At 40.3% G+C, this 24,326-nt stretch overlaps 2 protein-coding genes across 2 annotated transcripts; both read left to right on the forward strand.

The window, feature by feature from the left end:
- The first annotated feature begins 11,687 nt into the window (after positions 1 to 11,687).
- Positions 11,688 to 15,353, forward strand: mgst1.2 (microsomal glutathione S-transferase 1.2). The gene is made up of 4 exons (XM_083999868.1): positions 11,688 to 11,760; positions 12,267 to 12,404; positions 13,488 to 13,579; positions 14,931 to 15,353. The coding sequence occupies exons 2-4, from the start codon at positions 12,288 to 12,290 to the stop codon at positions 15,175 to 15,177; spliced, it is 456 nt and encodes a 151-aa protein (XP_083855994.1). The 5' UTR covers positions 11,688 to 11,760; positions 12,267 to 12,287; the 3' UTR covers positions 15,178 to 15,353.
- A 773-nt stretch (positions 15,354 to 16,126) lies between these two features.
- LOC311006864 (microsomal glutathione S-transferase 1-like) lies at positions 16,127 to 19,282 on the forward strand. Its single transcript, XM_083999867.1, has 4 exons — positions 16,127 to 16,193; positions 17,035 to 17,165; positions 17,283 to 17,374; positions 17,944 to 19,282. Exons 2-4 carry the CDS (start codon positions 17,040 to 17,042, stop codon positions 18,182 to 18,184), a joined length of 459 nt encoding a protein of 152 aa, XP_083855993.1. The 5' UTR covers positions 16,127 to 16,193; positions 17,035 to 17,039; the 3' UTR covers positions 18,185 to 19,282.
- The last annotated feature ends 5,044 nt before the right edge of the window (positions 19,283 to 24,326 follow it).

Here is a 24,326-nt window from a genome sequence, read left to right on the forward strand (position 1 = left end):
CTGAAAGACTCATTAGAGGTCATTGAAAATGTTCTATTCCAGCTTCTAAGGTGTGACTTTTTTTTTACCTCGGTTCTTCGTTTTTCGAGTTAACATTTTTAACTTTATATGATTATTTGCCCCTTTGAGGACGTGTGTTCAGCGTGAATTCTGGGAGGAAACCTTTGAAAAAGCTCAGCTACGTTCCAGAGGAAAACTCTAGTGTCTGTCAAAGACAAAGGAGTTTTTATGCACTTCACGTATTTATTAGCGTCTGTGTGGGAAGGCTTGTTTTGTGCTGCCAGTTCTGGTTGTTTTTGTTTTCACTGATCACTTTCTGACTTTCATTGTGAGTATAATCCACAGTGAAAACACTGCTTATGATATTTGCTTAGAAAATGCTCTCACTTTCTGTTCTGTAACATCCTCCGCTTAAATTCAGTGTGAATCTCTTAGTGTAGGCCTGTTTGATTCATCACACACATGAATATGTTGAAATAAAAGGAAAATCTGTGTACAAGTGTCAAGAACTGTTCTGGCGCTAAATCCATTGTAGAACATTTCAGTCACGTTTCCTTCATTTACACCTGGTGGCATGCTGCCTGCTGTTGAAGTTCCTAAATCAGAGACTTGATTAGTCTGAATGGGCAGAAAAGGAGACATTTTAACTAAAGTGATGATGATGATGATGATGATACTGTAAAGTTGGGATATGTTTGGGTGTTACATTGGCTATAGTTAATATGTTAATAGTTTGTTATTTTGTAGCCTATATTCGTATGTGTTGTAATTATCAGCTGTTTCCCCCGGCCTGTGATTGGTTCAGTGAGTGTTAGTGGTAGTTGTGATGGTTTGTGGTTGTGATGGTGATGAGGCCGGTGAGTGAAGACGAGAGTAAACACAAAGTCCGTCTCTGTCATGTAGATAATGTGCGGTAACACTTTACTTGAATAGGTATTCATAAGATTGACATAACAGCTGTCATAAACATCAATGAATACTTATGACAGCTGTCGTTAAGTGTCATTCGGTAAGTTATGTCACTTTTGATGCAAAGTTGACATTATTTGAGAGGTTTTTGTTATGAGAACTTGACATAATTTTTAAAGTTTGGCAATTCGGTCTGCTATGACAGTTTAGATTGTCTTTATGTCAAGTTGTCGGAACAAAAACATCTCAAACAATGTCAACTTTGCATTAAAAGTGACATAACTTACCGAATGACACTAAACGACAGCTGTCATAAGTATTCATTGATGTTTATGACAGCTGTTATGTCATGGTTATGACAGTGTTATGACAATCTTATGAATACCTATGCAAGTAAAGTGTTACCTAATGTGCTCTCAGGTGCATTAGCATGAGATTACTTATGATGTGAAGTTGAGACAGTATCCTGGATGGAGATCATTTTCACTTAAAAACAATGTTAAAAAATGTTAACATGTAAAAGAGGAACTAAGCAGGATTTCTCCCGTGGCTATGCTACATTTTTGCCTTAATTAAAAATCTCCGGAGTAATTGCGATAGTTAACCACATGACTTGTGACTTGTTATGAGTGAGAACGGAGGCTCTCTGCCTTCACCTGGCGTCTCACGGCTGAAAACCAACCTTGCAACATCAGTGTAAGTTACTCGGTCGCCTCCCCGGTGTCCCAGCTCTCCTCTCTGCACACCGCTACACAAACGCGCTCTGTAACCCGTAATCTTTTGTTCATGATGGTTAAGATTACACAAATGCACATGGCTGAGAGCAGCATAACCAGAACAGCGGAAAAGCGAGCGGTCTTGCATAGTTCCCCTTTAATGTGAATGTAGATTGATTTCTCATTTCTGGAAATCCGATTTCAGGACTCATTATTGTTGAGATGTTTTGCAGTGTGCCAGTCACCTGGTCACTCTTCTACCAGTTCCACAGCCTGTGGTTTCTGATGAGCAGTTTGGAAGCTCATTGTCGTTATCTTGCTAAAGCCTGACTCCACCTGACTCCCAGGTTTGTGTGTGCACCCACCTGTCACTCAAAGCAGTACACCTTCAATTATGCTACTTAAAGCCTTAATGTAATTTAAACAGGAGAGTTATATAGCTATATTTTGCTGAGACTTCCTGTGAACAATGTTGAATTGGCGAACAGAAATCCATCCCAGATGATTGACAGTTCAGAAAATGTGGGTGGGCTGGCAGATTTTATAATAGAAGCACTGTTGGAGATCGAAATTGCGAAAATAAAACTTAGTCTTTAGCTAATATTAATTTCTCCTGACATTATAAACCAAATCTGAGCTGAATACTGTGTTAAACAACTGGCTAATGCCAATTTACCATTACTCTATACACTTTACATGTGATGGATGTGAACATGTAACAGCAGAGGGACGTCATGGCCGACTGAACTGAAGTGAAAACACAGCATGGATCAGGTCCTGCTCCAACTTGTTTGGTGCGACTGAGGTTGTTTCTGCAGAACAAGTGTAACAAGGCCATCAGTAATATATAGTGTTATAAACAGACGTCCTCAGATGAAAGGAATGGCTCGGTGTGAACGCTATGAGACACATTAGCAGTAGCCTGCTGCAGTATTGGCTGACCACCGTCACCGAGTGCTAATCAGCTCTGAAACACGATCACTCGGGGAATTCATCTGTGGGCCCGTCCTACCAGCTCACAAAAGCAGACTCGCACTCTCCCAGCATGCAGCAGAGCTATTAATGCTAAGTAAGATCTTATTATTCACCGAGGGCCCAAAGTGAACCAGAGATAAGGAGGGCTTGATGACACATCCAGAATCACTTAGAACCTAAAGCAGCAATGATTTAGATTCTCTATTCATTTCAGCCCATCAACCTTCTTTAAAGGCAACGCCGGTGAGAACAGGAAGCCTTTCCTCTTATCAGCGTGCACTCCCCACAATGTACGTTAAATGGGTTAGAAATAATTCAGTTATCTTGAGCATTTAATCACAGGGTACAACTCCGGTGACTTTGTATTCAGACTGTCGGCAGCAGGGATGACTGAGCGGTTATTATGTCCTCATCAGAAAAACATCTAGGGGAAAAGAAAATCATTGTTGTCATTGTTACAGCTAATTACAGCTCCGACTGTCTCTCCGCTCAAACATTCACCGTCGGCGGCTCACCTGTACCCAGGCTCTCGCTGATTGTCTCTGATGATTATCAGCTCCAATCAAGAAAAATGAATTCCGGGAGGTTAATAAGGGGCTTAATGGGAAGCGGTTTATTACAACTTGGGTTTTTAGTTTCGTAGCTTTGGCTATTAGTCCTATTGATTATGGAACAACACTGCAGTCTTACACCAGTGTAATTGCTGAGATCTCGAAGACAGAGCTTGAAATAGGTCGGCAGCGACGATCAGTCCAGGCTGGAAACAAGCCGACAGTTTATCAAACGTATCTTAAGCACTTTATCAGGAAGTCAAACTGAATCTGACTTGACAGTAACGATCCCTCATTACCCAGACTGTGGATATTGCAGGAAAACAAATGAAATCCATTCCCATTCATTCAAATGAACATCTTGGGGAATTTGCCGGAAAATGCATTAAGGGAGTTATTTGAAAGTTCTCTCTGACACTGACTGTGGTTTCGTGCCAGGAGTGGGTTGTGGTGATGTTTTACAATAAGACAATGTTGTATCGACAATACAAAAGGTTATAATACATTTATATCTCTTCAGGAAAGATTGGGGATCTACAATTTACCAGAAAATGGTGTTGATTGGCTAGGCCAAGGCTAACTGCTTGGCATGCTAACTTCAGTTAGCTATTAAGAAAGATGTGATGGAGACAGTAGTTATCACTGGCATTGCTTTCCACCTCTGGAGACAGCTGTTGGTGGGTAAAGAAATTAAGTTTCATGTTTGACTGGCAGTTTAGGTTCTGGACTGGTATGTAAACAACTTTTAAAGGGATAGTTCAACATTTTGGCAAATTGGCCCATTGCCATAATTGCTATAGTCATAGCAGGTTCTTTACCTTTATTTGTCGGTGTAAGCTATTTTTAGAACGGCGGAGCGGAGTGGCAGGCTGCTCAGAGCTACGCTACAGAGGCTAAAGGAATTTCTTGGTTTCCCTCATCAAACTCATCAAATACAAAATCCAAAAACTCCAAAACGCTTTAGTGGACAAGTTGTGACCTGCACAATCACCACGCTATAACGGAACGTTACGAAACGGAGCCGTTTTCGAGGTAAATACAGAGTCTGCTTGCTGAAAAACTGTCCCTGAACGCAAAGCGCATCAGCGGTTTTGCATGAATTTACCTCTAAAACAGCTCAGTTTCGTAACGTTCCGTTATTATCTCATAGCGTGGTGAATGTGCAGGTCACAACTTGTCCACCAGAGCGTTTTGGAGTTGTTGGATTGTGTATTTGATGAGCAGGGTTGGGAGGGTTACTTTAAAAATGTATTCCAGTACAATTACAAGTTACCTGTTAGAAAATGTAATTAGTAACTTACTCTAATTACCACAAAATTAAAGTAATGTAACGGATTACATTTAGTTACTTTTGGATAACTTTAATACCAAACATGCAAATTCAGTCACGCAGCCATCACGCATCAATCCACGCAGAAGAAACAGGAAATGAAACGCACCGAGCATCCGCTAAATTTCAAAATAAAACACAATGGATAAACTCTCGATTGTAAATCATCACTTTATCAACATTAGTGACAGCCGCGGCACAAACCACGAGTTAATACACACTCAAACCGAAGCAACAATAATGTTAACTGTACTCAACAAGCTAGTATTACAAGGTTTACAACAGATATGACAGACAACCAGCTGTGTGGTGTGTGTGTGTGTGTGTGTGTGTGTGTGTGTGTGTGTGTGTGTGTGTGTGTGTGTGTGTGTGTGTGTGTGTGTGTGTGTGTGTGTGTGTGTGTGTGTGTGTGTGTGTGTGTGTGTGTGTGTGTGTGTGTGTGTGCGTGCGTGCGTGCGCCGTGTGTGTGTGGTGTGTAAAGAAGAGAGGGAGAGAGAGAGAAATAACCTGTTAGCTGCTAGCTGCTAGCTGTTAGCTACCGTAGCTCAGGCGTCGGTCTCCGTCAGGTAAAAGCTGCCGTTTATTCCTCAAATGAAGCTCATTACGTTGTTGAGCCTCTCCGGTACAGTTATCCATCACTGCTGTTGAATTAGCTGCTAAACTGCTGGACGCTAAAACCGAGGGGCCGTCTGTGTTTACAATTCACGAAAGCAACGTGAACTTACGTGCCGCTCACACTCAGTAGAGTTCCGTTAAGAGGCAGCGTAGCCTCCGGGGCTCCGCCACACACACACCGTACGGGCAGAAGAGGCAGAGCAGCTCTGTCTGTGTGCCTCTCCTCTGAAACTACAACGAGACGGCGAGTGGCTTCTACGGCCGCTTTATAGCCTAAGTAATCTCCGTTTTTATCAAATGTACCGGTAATCTGATTACGGGTTTTTTTTCTGTACTTGTAACGGACTACAGTTACCCTTTTTTTGTATCCTGATTACGTAACGCCGTTACATGTAGTCCGTTACTCCCCAAGCCTGTTGATGAGTTTGATGAGGAAAACCAAGAAATCCCATTAGCCTCTGTAGCGTAGCTCTGAGCAGCCTGCTGCTCCGCTCCGCTGTTCTAAAAACAGCTTGCACCGACAATTAAAGGTAACGAACCTACTGCTATGACTACAGGGATTATGGCAATGGGCCAATTTGCCAAAATGTTGAACTATCCCTTTAATGCTCATGCTAGCTATGTAGCCTAGCATTGGCAAAACTTAGAAAAAGCCCCTTTAAAAACTTTTTCTTGTATGTTAATGAAAAAGAAGTATAGCTATAAAATGCTTTAGGAGAAAAGGGTCGTTTGTTCAATCCAGCACCTTTTAAAAAGAAAAAAAAAAGAATATAGAGAACATTGGAGCCTCTTGCGGCTTCAAGGGCTGTTTAACCTTCATCCTCTTTTCAAACAGCCAGTGACAAGAATGTGAAATGCAGCTATATGTACTAACCTGCTTGATCATCCACCTCAATAGTATAACTTGCTAAAAAGGTGGACGTAAAGAAGGTGCTGAGCTGCTATCAGTGCTTGGTGGAGAGACAAAGCCTAACGGCCTGAGCCTAATGAGCAGCTGTGTGGCCCTCATTAAGAGTGTAGAGCAACCGCTGATCCTTAATGAGCTTCTTCATTAAGAGCCATTTGGAAGGAGAAAGGCCTGTGGACAGCCAGGCTCAGCACCTGGAGCAGCAGGGCAACATATACCCCCATCAGGGACAACTGTTACAAATACGCTAGTTACGGAATGACATGGTGTATGTGAGGACAATGTGCACGTTCGACTCAATAGATCCTAACGCAAGGTTTAATCCTCTCTGCTATTGCTCACACTTCAATCAACCTGTAGTTTCCAATATTAGATATTAGGTTCTGTGTGATCCTATCTGACCACAGAGCAAATAAAAATGAATGAGAAACACTGATACGTCCGTTTTTTGCTCATTTTAATTCACTTGAATGCTGCAGTGTATTTGGGAGAGGATGTAAGCTTGAAAGAGCTGATATGATAACCTGTAGTTTGACTTTCAGTGGCGTTTAGTGTTTAGTTTGATGGAAGCTCTGAATATGAAATGTACTGGCAGTGAAGTTGAAAGCATCACAGCAGTGCAGCGAGGATTTATATCATGTGCGAAGTAGTAATGAACAAACGATAACATTAATCACTGCATGTTGGACACTGAACTTCAATGTGTGTCTTTAACAACAGATGAGCCATAGCCATGAGTATACAGTTTTAAATGATCTATATTTCATTCTTTTGTGTTTTTATTTGAAGTGCTGATCCATGATACAGTAGTGTTTTTTAGACACACACAGACAAAAACCGCCATTGTAGTTTTTCAATCTCCTCTCTCAGGCTTTTCTCTGCTGCTTTAGACACAACTGGTCGGTTAGCCAATCAGAGCTCTGAGGCTCTTTTGTGATTGGCTGACTGACTTCTGTCTGATCTAAAAGAAAAGAAAAATGTATAGCCAGTTTCAAAACAAACAAGGAATGGTATTGGGTCAAGGTGGGCGGGGCTTGGAGCATGGTTGAGAGTGACTGCTTCGTTGTGACATCACAACATTACAGAAATCCTGATGGCTCGTTTTGAGGCTGAGTTTCTCGGTGGATTGAGGCTTTGATACTTTCACAGTATTAATACAGAACTTAGACCTGATAATATATGCACTCACTGATAGTTTATACTGTATGGGACATTTAAGAGAAGTGGATTCCATGTTTCCAGATGGTGCCCACCCACTCTGATGAAGAGAGTTATATACAAATAGTCATTCCTTTGTCTTTATCATTGTTTACAACCTTGTGCCTCAAATTACCTGCAATTCTGACCATGGCCCGTGCTCCAAAACCACTTTACAGCCCAGTTGTATTCCTGGGACCACTGCCTGCCCAGAGAATCAGCCAGAGACACTGCTATTGATTTCTTTTTTCATTACTGTAACAGTATGTTTTAGAACCAAGGACATTTGGTTCTGTGGGACTGAATATCAGACCGTATTTCACAACAATTACAGTCATCATCCCCACAATACATAACAACACAGGTCTGTTATCAGGGTCTTCAGTGGTTTTCTGATCTACTACCTCATACAGGTAAAACTGGGTGTGATCATGGTCATGGGTGAAAGAAATCAGTGCACTGCTCTCATACAGTAGGTGCTTGTCATGAATGTCTATTATATTATATTTATATCATTTTATGCACCATTTTCCAGCTGGTTGGCATCATGACATGGAGCTCAGGCTAATGCCAAAATCACCCAAGGGTGTTCTTTGAAACACCGTAACAAAACACAGAGATAAAAAAGAGGGAGGGTTCAAGAAACAAAGTTCAAGTACAACAGCACACACACATACACACACACTCGCTCTTTCTCTGTCACTCTCTCTCTCTTTTGTTCAACACATTTGTAACCGGGGCCATTTTAAGCATTTTAGTCATTAAACAATTAAACCCAATCATTAAGATAATTGCCATTTTGCTCACATACTTCCACGTCCCATGAGGCTGATCTAAGTCTTTAGGGGGTTGGAAGGGCTTTAACAAAAGCCATTTCCAGTACTGTGATAAAAAACCTATTGGCCGTTAAAAGAGCTGCTTTACTTCCAAACCGGGCACAAAGTCTGATAACTGCCCGTCCATATTACGGCTGTCAGACACAGTGTTCAGAGTTATATCTGCATCAATGAGGAAGTCATGTATGATCTAATAATAATTTTAAACTTGATTAGATTCCTGTGTGTTCATCTTGAAGTCCTAAACCATAAACTAACCCCTCCTCCTGCGATTTCACCCATCACCCCCTTATAGAGCCCATGAAAGTTGTCGGGCTGTGACTGTATCATCAGGTTCCAGTTCAACAAAAATCAGCCAATTACTGGTATTATAGCTTTATCCATTATTTTGCTGTTCGTCCATCCAGTTGATATGATTCCTCTATTTCGGGGGGTTTAGGCTGAACAAATTACACCCACCCACCCATCATCAATACAGCCTTATCAGAGCATTTTCGTCTCCCTGGGTACTGGTCTGATTTCTTATTTTCTTGCTGCCCTTGGGCCACAGAGATGTGAATAGGGTCAAATGAAACCCTATTGCACGAGTTAATCACATAGTATCTACAGTTTATCCCACAGGTTGCAGCTAGGAAAAAAAGAAAAAGAAAAAAAAAAGCTCACACTTATCAATTCTCTCACCTTCACCTTCACTGTCACCTTCCAAACCCTGATTATATGCTGCCAAATTTATTGCGCCCCACTGTACCTATGCAATTCCATGCACTCAGCATTCTGCTGCCATTGATTGGCTGCATGTGACAGTGCTTCAAGTAATGTGGACACCGCCGCTGATCAATAAAAAAATGTATGTGCCTCGACCCTAGGAGGCATTCTGTAATGAAATCAATAGCTGTGCTTGGCTTCTGGCATTAAGATCATTGGCCAGGCTGTTATTTAGTCATTGTTGTCCTACACCAGCAGCAAAACCTGGCTACCATAAGAAATCAATGGCAGCATATCGCAGCCAGCATCCCAATTACTGGCAGGGCTGGTGAGAAATCAATGCAGCTTTTTGCCATTACTACTCCTTGTGGGAAATCACAAGACATTATTTTACTTGGAGAAACTGCTGCACAAAGGACGATGTCTGGCTGCAGATATGTAAGATCCATTAGAGGCGTTTAGCTTCCGTGTCATGATATGTGATCATAACGTATTGATCATTGGCAGCTCCAGACAAAAAAAAGAAAAAAAAAAAGAATCCATTCCAACTAGTAAACCTGTTATTGCAGACAAATTAAATGTTACAGCCAAAAAAATCGTTATATCGCTTCAATTGACAGACCCACTGGTGAGGTCAACACAAACACACACACTCTGCAGACAGGCTATTGTTTCTGCAGAACCTGATGTTGAATAAGCAGCTGAGACAATAAAGCTCTCAAAGGCTGCGATAGAGTCAGAGGGAGACATTAGAATCCAAATAGGACAGTGCAGCAGTAAATACAGCAGCAGGCAGGTTTAGATTTAGCAGCTTTTAGATGTTTCTGTACTAAAACACTGTAGAGCTGAGCTGATCTCACAGACTCTGAGTGCTTAGATTAGCGTATTTGAATTTCTCATAAAACTGGTCCTGAACCCACCCTCCTGCTCTGCACCTCCTGTCTGGTGTCTGCAGAGTTACTGCTGCTATGCACAACTAAACTACATCAATCATTTCCATGTTCATGTTTTTTTTTTCTTCGGAAAACTGACATGTTTTCTCACTACATTTACACATATTAATATGTGATATATAACCACACAAAGTTGTCATGATACAAACAACAAAAATGTCATAACCATACCAAATAGTGTAAAATTACAGTACATAAGAGAGTAGTGACATATATACATTATTCATATATTTTACATTATATACTGATTTGAAATATCTAATATTATCAATATTATAGTTGGTGACCCTATACAGTAGGTAACCCCCCACTACCACCCCCACCACCACAATGCACTCACTCATTTCCCTTTAAAGGGACTATGAGGAGTTTTGGAAAGCGGAATTGTTTTCATACTACATTTCCCATGAGCCTCCACGTGCATGGTGAAATTCTTGGACTGGCGCAAGACGGACGAAAGCGAAAGCATTTTCCAAGAATGTTTTCATCAATCAAGAACAAAAGTCGGAGGTTCAAAGACAATCAGATACCATCGTAGTTCCGACCATAAACAATACCAACTGGCGATCCGGCAGCGTTATTCCCATGACCCGCCGGGCAGCGTCCGGGAAACCGAAACTTGGAAATGCTTGGCGCGTCGACCACTAAATAATAATATCAAAATAATCAAAAAAAACAATATATTTATCGAAAAACGTAGATTCATCCACATTAATATGAGACTCTTCTATAACCACAAGCAAACTCCTCTGCGTCTCTTTAACAGCATCATTCATGGAAAACACTGCACTGCTGCTACAGTGTTTAAACCATGATGAAGACATGAGGATGGAGCAGTGGGACTGAACAGACCCTTTAACTTGAGATTGAGACAGACATGAGGGACAAGATGGACACACAGAACCATGGACGGTTCAGCCGCTCCTCTGGGCTCCTCTTATTCTCTCTTGTCTCTGATGTTTCATATTTCTCACATTGAGCCACTGGCCCATAGTGTTTTATTTAAGTCTTTTATTTTGTCATGTGAGGAGTAGTCAACAAAAAGTCAGTCAAACTTTGGCAAACTTCTTTTTAATCAGGTTCCATCCAACTCATGTTAGCTCACAAGGAAATTCACACACAAAAACGAGCCGCAGAACGACAGGTTGCATGATTCCTAATGCAGCTCTGCAGTCTTTAATAAGTAAAGCAGTAAATTCTTGCTTTACTCACCCACGCTGTCTCTGGCATACAGTGTGGGTGAAAAGATACTGCTGCTATCTGATCAAAGTCGTGGGCAGCTGCACCCCACCCCTACCCAAACAAAAAACAAAAACTCCTGCCAAAAAAAATAAAAAGGTCACACCAAAAAGTACCAACTTTCCCTTGGGGTAGAGGAAGAGTAGGCGATCAACATGAAAGCACAGGCAGCCTACTGTATATAAACACCTCATCTAAAACTCAGACAAATGCTTAAACATGTTTAAAAAGACTTTCAGATACATTTTCAGAAACAATTAATTATTTTTCACCAGTATTGACTGAAATAAACTTCATATCATTTGAAAGCGCTGATTTATTTTTCCTGTTTGCAGCCAGGTAAACTCAGGTCGGTGCAGTTCTTACCAAGGGGGTGTGGAATCAACATCAAGCAAGTCACGATGACACTATGGAGGCAGGTGCTGCAAAAGTTAGACAAAAGAAAAAAATCATTCAAGCACATGCCCCCTGCTCCAGTAACGTTAAGATAAGAAGAATTCCTTCCTTGATGAGGAAATGGACTTCTCTTCCTGCATGACCGACATGCAGGAATCTTAACTCTCAGCTGCAGAGATCAAATAAATCATGTGGTGTGAGTTTGAAATAATGCTCAAGATCACAATATTTAATCCGACGTCTTAATAAGTGCATAAATTATATTTAAATGTGGTCCTGTCATGCCGAGAAACACTGTAACTCTCACATGAAGTCATGCACTGTGCTGTGGCTGTGCTTGCCCCGCCCCTTCAGCTTTCTGGGTCACAAGTCAAACTGTTTTTGTATAAGAGACGCATTCTTTCTCCGTTTCTGCAGAGTCACAGCAAGAGGTAAGTCAAACTTTTGAACTACCTATTGTATATAGTTTGCGATAGAGCATTCACACATTGTTTAATGAGAGCATTCACTGCTTTTAGAAAAGACTTCGACTCAGTAACACTCACAGTTAAAACTAAAACTAGTCTGATCAGTCAGCGTGACTGTGTCTGTTTGTTTTGTCTTTTTATCTCACAGACAAGGTTTACTCTCCACACATAGGCTCAACAGTCACTAACACTGAATAATAGGATACGTGCTAAATTGTATAGATAAGGAAATTCTGATGTTACATAATATATGTACAGTAATATATCTATTACTGCTCAAACTTATGTAATAGCTTTGAAGACGTTTTTAGCAGCAGTTTGTTTTTGATTTTCTGTCTATTCTCTGTCATTTGGTCTAGGCTATAAATATCTGTATGTGCTGCAGTTTTCATTCCTAATTAAACTAGATTTGATTTAAATTGTGAATGTGAAAGAGAATAGCTAAACCACATTCTGCCTGTTCCCCTCAGCCAACCTGTAAAGCAGCAGAGATGGAAGAGCTGATGGAAAATGATGTGTTCAAGGCCTTCGCCACCTATGCTGCTATTGTCACTGTGAAGATGCTGCTGATGGGGCCCATGACTGGATACTTCCGTTTCACCAGAGGGGTGGGTAACGGCAATATCTGTTAAAACAAGATCTTTTTGCATTTTAAAAATGGTTTTAATGCACTCTGGGTATGTAAGGTCTCTTGGTGTGTTTGGCCTAGATTAGCCTTCTAACAACTTCAAAGCCTGTAAGAGTTGTGTTGCTTTTCATCCCTGGCAAACAGGCTGCAAGGTGATGCAAGATAATGCACTCTAACCCCCAGATTCACTGTGTCTTGCACTCTGCAGAGGTGCAAAATGAAAAGTCATGTATGCACTCAAACAAAGAGAATGGAAAAAAAATGAGTTTGTAATTGCAATAACTGAAAAAGAAATCAAAATGATATGTAATTATTTTATTCACTGCTTTAAAGGGATAGTTCAACATTTTTGGCAAATTGGCCCATTGCCATAATCCCTATAGCTTTAGGTTCGTTACCTTTAATTGTCAGTGCAAGCTATTTTTAGAACGGCAGAGCAGAGCTGCAAGCTGCTCAGAGCTACGCTACGGAGGCTAATGGGATTTCTTGGTTTCCCTCATCAAACTCATTAAATACACAATCCAACAACTCCAAAACTCTGGTGGACAAGTTGTGACCTGCACATTCACCACGCTATGGGATAATAACGTAATGTTACGAGACAGAGTCGTTTTTGAGGCAAATGCAGAGACTGCTTGCTGAAAAACTGCCCCCGATGAGAAGGCGCAACAGTGGTTTTGCATGAATTTACTTCGAAAACAACTCGTCTCGTAACATTCCGTTATTATCTCATAGCGTGGTGGGGTTTTGGAGTTGTTGGATTGTGTATTTGATGAGTTTGATGAGGGAGACCAAGAAATTCTATGAGCCTCAGTAGCGTAGCTCTGAGCAGCTCACGGCTCTGCTCCGCCATTCTAAAAATAGCTTGCACTGACAATTAAGGGTAACAAACCTACTCCTAAAACTATAGGGATTATGGCAATGGGCCAATTTGCCAAAAATGTTGAACTATCCCTTAAAAAGTTTTGCATGCTCTCTTCATTTCCACATAATATGGACTGAGGTACAGTAACTACTCAAGTCAAAGCCTTTGATTCAATGCATGTTTATCTCCCTCATTCAGGCTTTTTCTAATGATGAGGATGTGAGCGGAAAGTCTGCAGAGGACAAGAAGAAGATGCTGAGAACCCATCCAGATGTGGAGCGTGTTCGAAGGTGAGATGTCTGAGCTATTTTGCTGCCTGTGACAAACTTTTTTATGACCCTTAAACACATATTTACCATTGTAACCATGGCAATATTTGCCCTTTGGTGATCATTCCCTGAACCTGATGCTGTTTTTATACCTAAACATAAAGGAGCCATTTGTAGGAATTGCTTTTGCTACGTAGCCACTGGCCTTCAGCCACAAGAGATTTTCATATGACGTCCTAGTGCTACTTCTTTAGGATATTGTGGTCACTGAGTATCAGAGAGTGGTGATGTGGGCCCAAGATACTGGTTTACTTGATACTGGTACTGGTTTTTTATCTGTTTTGTGTACTTATATAATGCAGTTACTTGCGGCACATGACTGTCCATGACAAATTTCCCTGCAGGGACAATAAAGTTGTATTGATTGATTGGTATTGATTGATAGCAGGTTATAGGCTAACTGAGATGAAAGCAAAAACATTTGAAGTGGCTCTGTTTTAAATTATGAATCCCAAAGTCTTAATGTTTAGTTTCAGCTGCTCCCATTAGAATGGAGGCTAATGTAAAATGGCTTTTCCTTTTAGCCTTGAGCACCGTCCTCACTTTGTCTAATAAGTGTTTGTTAACTCACTGCCAAATTTAAAGGAGCTGTATGTAAGACTGCGTTGTTTCCCCTCCCTTCACTCCCAGACTTGAGGTTGCTAGATAGCCACATGCTAACCTCTGCCCTGCTCCAGTTTTGTGGCTATGGTGGCCAAAAACTCACTCAGATCTCAATTGGAGGTCGTTTTCTCTCCCAGCCGTAGATGCAGCTCAGTGGTAGTGTAACTGGCAACCCGGAGGCCAAAATGCCACTGACTGTGTGATTGGGAGAGAGCGGTGGGTGGTGTAAACACAAAATCAAAACATAAGCATGATTTGCAGGCTGCAAATACAATTTTTAAATGCGGTTGTACCATTGTTGTCAATTATATTAGTATTTCAAATTAACATGATTCCTTAGTCTCTGGTGACATATTGAGTGATTTCTATGGTTAGTTGCTGTACTTTTTTTTTTTTTTTTTACATACAGCTCCTTTAACTATGGGTACATATAAAGTAACCATGAACCTTTAAAACAAGTGGTTTGCGTTCAACCAATGGGGACAGCAGCTCTTAGTAAATTAAAGAATTCATTCACAGTCTCATCCTGACAGGTGAGTCAACAGGTGTTAATGGTAATGTTAGGTAGTAGCAAAACGTAGCGCTCCTACAGTATGACCAAATCTCTATCATAGTATTGTCATAAGATGATGTTGCAGTATAATCAAATTGTTATCAGACCCACTACTTAGTTACATGTGTGTTACATTCTGTGTGTGTTGTGGTGCAGGTGTCACCAGAACGACCTGGAGAACATCATTCCCTTCGTGGTGATTGGTCTGCTCTACACTCTGACTGGACCTGAGCTTTCCTCTGCTCTGCTCCACTTCCGCGTCTTCGCCGGCTCACGGCTCTGCCACACCATCGCCTACGTTGGTGCCCTGCCTCAGCCCAGCAGGGGTCTGTCCTGGGTAGTCGGCATGGTGACCACCTTCTCCATGGCTTACAGGGTGCTCAGTGCTGTTCTCCTGCTTTAGAGACAATACTTTACACCTTCGCTTTCTTTACATCCTTACATGAAACCTGAATGTGTCTTTTTTACCCATGAGCATGATGGTTAAACATCCTTTGTGTCTATTCTGTGCATCTTCTTTGACTTTCTGGAGCTATAGATGGAAGATATGTTTTTAATAAACCTTTCTATTAAACTCTGTGTTTGTATAGTTACTTCTCAAGGTGATGAATCGGGTTCTAAAACTGCAGCTTTAACTAAGTGCATGCATAAAATGGTCTATTGTTAAAAAAGGCATTCATGTAAAATGAGTGATATTTCCTGATGGTTAGTTTAGACCGGGGTCGCCAACGTTTTTGAAACTGAGAGCTATTTCAAGGGTATTGAATATTATGAAGGACTACTTCTTGATGCAAACTTCCTGAATAACATAAAGTTACATGTACACAGTTCACCTTTAATAATAATAATGATAATCATAATAATGTGCCACCTTTGAGTTGCACGATGGGTAAGTTGGAGGTGTGTTTTGTGTGCAATATTAAACTTTGGCCTTAGACAAAGTCAGAGTTCATTTTATACATATAAGATTTTTTTATTTTTATTTTTAAATGTAATATTTTCATTTAAAAATCTACATCAATGCAAACATTATTGATTGAAAAAGAACAGCAACACAATGAAATACGTTTTACGATGGCGCTCCGAGGGCACCGTGTTGGCCACCCCTGGTTTAGACAAAACAACATTTCTTGTCTTGTGTAATGTTCAGATATGGATTGAACTTTAAATGTAGTTAAAAAAAAAGGGCAGAAAGACTAGTAATTATAAAATGGTTGGAAAGCGGCAGTGCCAGTGTATAATACACCTGAGGCAAAGCTGTTCCATCCATCATTGGCAATAACAGTAAAATTACACAGAGTTATTCCAGTGCAGGGCTCCTCCCACTCATTACACAACCTCAGGATGAATCGCAGACATTCATCTCCAGCTGATCTTTGCACTTGTCTTTGCTGATCACCGTGACTCTGCAGAATCAAGGTAAGCTCCGCATGCGGCTCCACAGCTAACTAAATAAACTTTTACCTTCCGCGCCTCCTCCTCACAATGTTATAACTTTTGCTGACAGAAATATGTCTTGGTAATTAGGAGTGTAGTCATATAACGTGTGACATTATTAAACTTGACATGTTTATGAGGCAACTTTGCAACTTGTTCTGTTGCATGTAAGGCTTCAGTGACAACAGTCACATCTGTCGCTCTGCTTCATTGAAGAAACTAGTTTGTTTCAGGTTTATGTACTTTAATGTGCTGGACCATGTTCCCTTTTTCAACGAAACAGGATGTGAAGAATACAGGAAGGACACACTTTAGTATAAAGACTGTACTTTAGGGTTGCACATTTCTATTATTTCTTTACTTTCATGTCTTGTAATGTGGACCATAGATATAAATGAGCATGTCTGCTACAATCTGGCATGTTTATGTTGTTTATTTTGGACTGATTGTCATGAATATGCATTGTCTCTATCAAATAAACACAATAAGATGAATACATTACATACAATGTGAAGTAGATCTATAATTAATTGAAATACTAAAATACAAGTTAAAGACTCTGCTTCAATCTTCCTCAGGGACAATTTTTAGACAGAGTCTCAGACCGAAAGACACAATACGTGATGAACAGAAGTGATGGAATATTAAAACAGATGTGGTGTTACAGTACATATGAAAAATCTGAACATGAAGTGTATGTACTGAGGGTTGATGTTGCACAGACAGCAGCTATGTACAGTGTGTTGTAATTGATATGCTGTAGTGTTTGGAAGCAGTGTGTGAGTGTAGCAACATTAAATATGTATTTCTGTTGTTCTCACAGGAACCATGTCATCTCTGCACAGTATGATGGACAACCAGGTCCTCCAAGCGTTCACCACTTATGCCACGATTGTGGTCTTGAAGATGATGCTCATGTCACCTTTGACCTCTTACTTCCGCCTCACAAGAAAGGTCTGTGTGTGTGTTTTAAATCACCTAACTGTCACACAACAATGTGGACTGTAGCTTCATTCACAATGACAGTATGAGAGAGTTGTATACCTGACCACCTCTCTACTATCTCCTCAGGTGTTTGCAAACCTGGAAGACACTAAGTTTGTTTCATCAACAGAAAACAAGAAGCTGGTCCGCACAGATCCTGATGTGGAGCGAGTGCGCAGGTATAAATAAACCACCTGATGTATATAGTGACATTTAGAACTTCTCTGAAATGAGGAACAAACACACATGTGATGGACTAGTACTGTTTCTGTTAGTTCTGGTCTGCCAGTTCATAAATATATGGAAGATTTAATAGGTGTAAAAAAAATCAGAAGACCTATTCAAACCCAAGACAGGACAAATTATAACACAAGTAGCCTATTCATGACTGTGAACACATGGATCTCTTACTGTACTGTAATGCATTTTGCATGCACAATAGTAAGCATTGGGATCAGTCACAAGACTCATCTCTCAGTCATTGGAATGAAGGTGAAGAAGAAATATGAAGAAATATTTTCTTTTGGCCACTGAAAATTATTCAACTGAACAATCTTAGAAGATAAATATAAGTAATTACAAGAACTGTTTTCATCTACAGTATGAGTGCTTGGTTGAATCATCAAATGTAGAGGTTATTCTTTAGCCACAGCTGTGAATGAGGCAATGATGAAACTTATTACCAATATCTGATGACAATCAACCAGTACAAGAACAACTTCAGTGCTCTGTGTGTGTTGTGGTGCAGGTGTCACCAGAACGACCTGGAGAACATCATTCCCTTCGTGGTGATTGGTCTGCTCTACACTCTGACTGGACCTGAGCTTTCCTCTGCTCTGCTTCACTTCCGCGTCTTCGCCGGCTCACGCATCTGCCACACCATCGCCTACGTTGGTGCCCTGCCTCAGCCCAGCAGGGGTCTGTCCTGGATAGTCGGCATGGTGACCACCTTCTCCATGGCTTACAGGGTGCTCAGCGCTGGTCTCTAGACAATCCTGGACTCCTCACACATAAATGTACAAAACTGCACAAATACATTTAGGTGTTACACTCTTTTTTTTGTGTGAATGCAATATTTTGTAGGAAATCCATTCTTTTTACCTACAGTACGACTTGTCATGCTCCAAGTATTATAGCACAGACGAAACAAAATATTAAAAATATTCACGACACATGTTACAAAGTTAAAGGACATGATATGAAAACATAAAAGTGAATTCACCATCTGACATTAGAATGAGTCTGTCAGTATCTACAGTCAAAGATGAATGGAAAGAAAACAGATGTTTGGGATCTTAGTCTTAGACAATTTCCTGTTCAAAAAAAGGTTATAAGTGTAGTAACAGTGGCTAACTAGTCTCTAAACTACATCTTTATTTCATATCTTGCTGAGCTACATCTCACATCTAAACACTATCGAGGGAATTGGCATTGAATTTATTTTTCAAAAAATGTTTTTTGCTTTTGTAATATTAAAACATATCACTAATGTTAAAGCGAAATAAGTTTTCATTTCAAGTAAAGAATTGAAATTCCATGTTGCCCTTAAAGGAGACATATTCTGCCCCCTTTCCACAAATTAAAATAGTTCCCAGGTGTCTTAAAGACATGTCTGTGACATGCTTTGGTCAAAAATATCCCAAGGATAAAAAATCACAGCTCTTTTCATCCTCTAAAAACAGCCCTGTTCAGAACGGCTGGTTTCTGCGCCTGTCCCTTTAAATGCAAATGAACCACTGCTTGCCCTGCCACGTCTACCGGTCCCTAGTTACATCACTGAAAGACAACTGAGGGAACAGCTTGTAAAACCACATGGATTTCAACCTATAGGTAGTCTGCACATTACAGATTTTTTGTCAATTCTCACATTTTGGGGGCAAGACAAACACCCAAATATGTTAAAGAGCGTTCAAAAAGAGATATTTCCATAATATGTCTCCTTTAAGAGACACATGAGAATTATGTTATTGTACATTGTGACATCAGATGACCCACATACGTCATAGATGTATACGTTTCAGTCTATTTGTATTGTGAGTTACTAATAATGAAAACACAGTAAACCATCATAAAGACATGAACTAAGAGACCTGAGATGTGTGGAGTTCATGAAGCTCATGTAATATTTCTAAACATTTATCAAGACGAACAAACCATCAACTGCATTATTTACTGTAATTCACTGAAAAGCTGATTATTTATTCATCTACAGTAAAAACATCATATGCGAGTGGTGATGATGAAGGTGAAGCATTCTCAAGTTTACTTGTTCATCCTCATCATCAAACATTATTAGGATATTCAGGTAATTTACATTATTTAACAATCTTTAGAAATGCCTGAGAAATACAGTATAGTCTATTCTCTACCATCATCATTTTTATGACAAAACAAATTGAATTTTGTCCTTCTGATAATAACACATTTTAAATTTAATCAATAAAAATCACAGTAATATTGATAAAGCAAAAACAGCAGAAACCGTAAATTGCTATCCAATTCAAATAACTCATATTTTTAACCGGATTTTAAAAATTCTTCTTTAATCATATAATATAATCCAGCAGCAGGTATTTACAGTAAAGGTAAAAGTGATTTTTTTAAAAAATACTTCTGTTTCCATTCCATTTACTTCCATTGGTAATATATTCTCTATATTTTCTACTTGTGTTAAAACAAATTTCCAGCAGTTGGAGTTCAGTTCCCTCTCTTCCTCTAATCAGCCTGCAGACAGACACACAACACATGAATGACACATGTCTTCTTTTACTTAACTCTGACTCTGTGAGTTTGGATTATTCTGAACTGAAAGTTTCTATGTATTATTTTATTTTACTAACGACACAACAGAAGTACAGTACATGAAGAGTTTGTCTCTTCAGTAGCTCATACTGAGAAAACATCTATTATGTTTCTAAAGATTAAACTGCTTCTTGTCTTCACTGTATTTTCTTCCCCCAAATATAAAAGACAAAGTATTATTAAAGAAGCTACTGGTACTTTTATCAGTATTATACTGTTATAGAAATTGGGAATCACATTGTACACATTTGCATCTTCATGTATTTCACATCCTGCCATCTGTAATTTAAAGTGGCTTGGTATAGCTTCACGTTTCCACGAACAGTACAGTCCCTCACATTTGATTTATTCTTTATTATTATAGCAGAAAATTGACTAAGAATCAATGAGTCTTGTTTTATCTGTATTTTTGATATTAAAATACACATTCGGTTCATTATTCATTTCCTTTACTGACTGAAACAGAGATAAAAATGAATCGTTTTTTTTCTATTCGTTCAGCAGCTGATGGCAGAATGAATAATGTGTAATAATGTGCTGCCAAATGATAAAACAAACACAAAGAATGAAGCTGTGTGAGATGAAAGAGCTGTTTCTGGAATTCACAGTTTATGCTCTATATAATAAATGTGTTAATTACTGCACATTATGTCACTGTTTTTATTCACTCCCACATTCAGAAGTGTGGGAAGTAGTCACAATAAATAGTCCTCACGCTGTGTTTGTGGGAGACTGGAGACTTGATTGGGACTGAGATGCTTTGGAGGCCTGTGTGTCTTCCACTAGAGGGAGGCATTTTAAAAGTCAACCGAGTTGCTCCTCATTAGGAGTCATTTATGGACCAGGTGCAGCTCATAAAAGTGCCTCAGCTCAAGCTATTAACTTCATTAGCTCTGCTGAAAACATTCCCCTGCATATCCGACAATGCAGCTTTTAAACACTCTGCCAGGTGTAACATATTTATGCAGAGGCTTGGTGCTGAACTAAATGCATGAAACAGCAACAGCTTTAGTATCATTTAACCCAATTTGCTAACATTTTTGTACTGAATAATTGTCATCATCGGATTCCCGCTCGCGCTCGCTTGCACGGGAAAGTAAAGTGTACTGACATGTTTAGATGTGTCAGCTGCCGATGATGAATGCCTCGCGCCGCACATGAAGGTGACTGGCTCCAACGCCGAGCAGTGAAACCCATGGGTGGGCACTGTAAATAGTGGAGTGAAATTACCATGAAGGCTGCTTTTGGCGGCTGCTCGTCTGCATTGTGTCCTGTCCCTGTATAAGGAGAAGAGTTTTATAGGAGCTCATTTGTTCGGGACCCTTGGCCCTCCAGGGTCTGTCATTCCTCAGACAAGCCAGGCATTTCACAGCTTGGGTGGAAAGGGGAGGAACACCCTGGACCATCTTCCATAACTAACAACGTCAGACACACCCAGGAGCCGCACTCGTACTACATGAAGTGTATGCCTGACTCTGTCTACAACCTCTCCAGTGAATATGCTCATATGCAGCTATTTTGCATTAGCACAATATGTTTTTGTGATTCTGCCAGCACTGTATTTTTCTTAAAGAAAAAAAATAAATGTTTCTCCAAGAATATTAATATTAAATCTTTTTGCAAAAATGTTTACTTCCTTTACAGGATATTCTGTCCATCTTCAACTGTAGCAACTAGAGCTGTCAAACTATCCACAACCCATCTAAATATTCTATCTATCTATCTATCTATCTATCTATCTATCTATCTATCTATCTATCTATCTATCTATCTATCTATCTATCTATCTATCTACTCATCTGATTCATAGCGCTCAGAAAGTTAAGGGATAGTTCACCCAAAATTCACATTTCACTCATTATCTACTCACCCTCATGTCGACTAAGGGCTGGGAGAAGTTTCAGAGTCCTCCGTGCCTTCTCTGAGTTACAGCGGGGCTCCGCACAGCACTGCATTTCCTATGACGGTTGCGAACGGAGCTCACTTTTCTTCGCCCAAAAAGACACACCAAAAAACATCCAAATACCTCCACACAGCTCGTCTGTAATGTCCCTCTTGTATTGAAGCCCCAGCATGAGAAATTGTTCTGAAAAAAATTAAATAAGTCTATATTTTAAGCTTGTTTGTAGTGGAAGCTCCCAGCACTGCTCTTCCTGGTCAGTCCAAATCCTGCGCGATTTGCACTGACGCCAGGAAGGACGGACCAGGAAGAGCAGCTTCCACTACAAAACAAGCTTAAAATATAGACTTATTTAATTTTTTTCGGAACAATTTCTCATGCTGGGGCTTCAATACAAGAGGGACATTACAGACGAGCACTATGGAGGTATTTGGATGTTTTTTGGTGTGTCTTTTTGGACGAAGAAAAGTGAGCTCCGTTCGCAACCGTCATATGGACATGCAGTGCTAAAATTTGAATTTTTGGTGAACTATCCCTTTAACAATGATAACATCTAAAATTGAGCTGTCAGGACTTCTGTAACGTTGTGATGTCACAAATGAGTCCCTACCTGGCCTCAGCCGTGCTTCTTGTATGACTTAAATGGACTTAGCTGGTTTCTCCAAGTGTTTACCCAATAGCCAATCAGAAAAGAGGTTCAAAGCCTACAAAAAACCTTGGCTCTGTTGTTTAAGTTGGCATCATATGTTCAACCATTCACTGTGACATCCTCAACCTCTGAATCACTGCCAAAGTCTCAGAGATTCATCAAACAGGTTGTGCGCATTGACAGCTGGAAACACAACCGACCAATCAGAGCTTTGTCGGGTGAGACTGGGGGAAGTGTAATTACAGTGTTCTTGGTTTGATTCCATCTGGGGGTTGTGGGTGTAGGTCATTACTTGGCCACTTCCATGAAAAATAACCACAGAAAAATGGCCTCAAGTGTGAATAAGACTGTTAGTGAGAAGTGACACTGATTTGCATTCCAGTTTGATTACCAATGCAGCCTTGATTGTGCTCTTAACAAGATCATCAGACAGCAGCATTGATCGTATCTGCAGGCACAAGATGGGAGATGTTGAGGCTTTTTAATTGTTCTTTTGCTAATCTTAACCTAGCGTTTCAGGAGGACACATTAGGCTCCATCCGCCGTAACATACATGTCAGATTTCCCTCCATCAAGATGTATTTAACGAAGCATCTACAACATGTTTGGTTGGAGACGGGGCTGTCAAGGATGCACAAACAATCATACAGCTAACACAGTATTTGTATGTCCTACAGAGCTTTCTTGATTAGATGTGCTCGTGTCTCCGGTTGAAGACGTTGCTTCTGCTCGCTTTGCTTCTCCTGCGTTTCATTAGCTGTCATCCACATACCTAAGATCTGCCCCGTGCCTTATTGTTCAGCTGGTTAACTGTACCGCCGCTTAATTAGGCACAACTTCAAAGTCGCGCTTGCACATCGGCGCCGAGGTGAGCCAGATATTTATATCATACAACGCCACCCAAGGTCCTGAAAAATTAATGGTTAGAGGGAATCAGACTCAAGGCTGGCAAAGACAATTATGAATCAATTGGGCAACACCAGGTGGACGTTTTGAGGCCACGTTTTTCTTTACTCCGTTTCTTCTCGCCATGTTGAGACGCTGTGCTGTTGTAGGAGATACAGCGGGCTGTCCTCCTGAGCTTTTTCACTGATAAAGACCCGAGCTCGCTTTCATCCTAGACTCAACCAGCTGTCTCTGCAGTGGCAGCACAGGTAGAACATGGGCTATAGGCTACGACTCTGCTTGTCCTCTCAGCACTGTACATGCAATTTCACACACTTAAACATGAATGTATAGGTTGTGTACACAAACCGATTGAATGCTGCGCACGTGAACCTCTTTACTCACAGTCTATGATATGAAACTGACCTTAACACTAAAGACTGTGAACCTTAAAAGAGTTTCATATCGTCAACAGCAACTGAGACGTCCTCTCTAATGGAAGATCTGAACTTGGGTTGGATGTGTATCAAGAAGGTTTCAGACCTTCTTACCCCCTTTAAGTGGAGCAACACCTTTTGTGTGTTATAGCACAATATGGGACCATCTATAGACATGGGAAATTCAAACTGTTGCACACTTATACTCCTACCTTATTTTGCTCACCTTTCACCTATTTTTTGTCATAATGATGTTTGATTTGATTTCTCCCAATGACTTTTTTCATTTTGTACGAACAAATGTTTTCTGTCTCAGATAATTGTGTGGCAATTAAGCTACATTTGAAGGACAGCCACCCAAAAACACTAAATGCTATGTTGGGGGGTGGATGTTTTTCTTTTAACTACCAGTTGGTAAATCTTTATCTAGGCCTCAAACATAATTGAGACTGTGGCCA

The sequence above is a fragment of the Trachurus trachurus genome (assembly GCF_905171665.1).
Source record: "Trachurus trachurus genome assembly, chromosome: 23".
In the NCBI taxonomy this organism is placed as follows: Eukaryota; Metazoa; Chordata; class Actinopteri; order Carangiformes; family Carangidae; genus Trachurus; species Trachurus trachurus.

Coding starts and splice junctions, on each gene's coding strand:
- mgst1.2 (XM_083999868.1), top strand. CDS start 12,288: ATGGAAGAGCTGATGGAAAATGATGTGTTCAAGGCCTTCGCCACCTAT. Junction 12,405..13,487: donor ACTTCCGTTTCACCAGAGGG/GTGGGTAACGGC, acceptor TCCCTCATTCAG/GCTTTTTCTAATGATGAGGA. Junction 13,580..14,930: donor GATGTGGAGCGTGTTCGAAG/GTGAGATGTCTG, acceptor GTTGTGGTGCAG/GTGTCACCAGAACGACCTGG.
- LOC311006864 (XM_083999867.1), top strand. CDS start 17,040: ATGTCATCTCTGCACAGTATGATGGACAACCAGGTCCTCCAAGCGTTC. Junction 17,166..17,282: donor ACTTCCGCCTCACAAGAAAG/GTCTGTGTGTGT, acceptor CTATCTCCTCAG/GTGTTTGCAAACCTGGAAGA. Junction 17,375..17,943: donor GATGTGGAGCGAGTGCGCAG/GTATAAATAAAC, acceptor GTTGTGGTGCAG/GTGTCACCAGAACGACCTGG.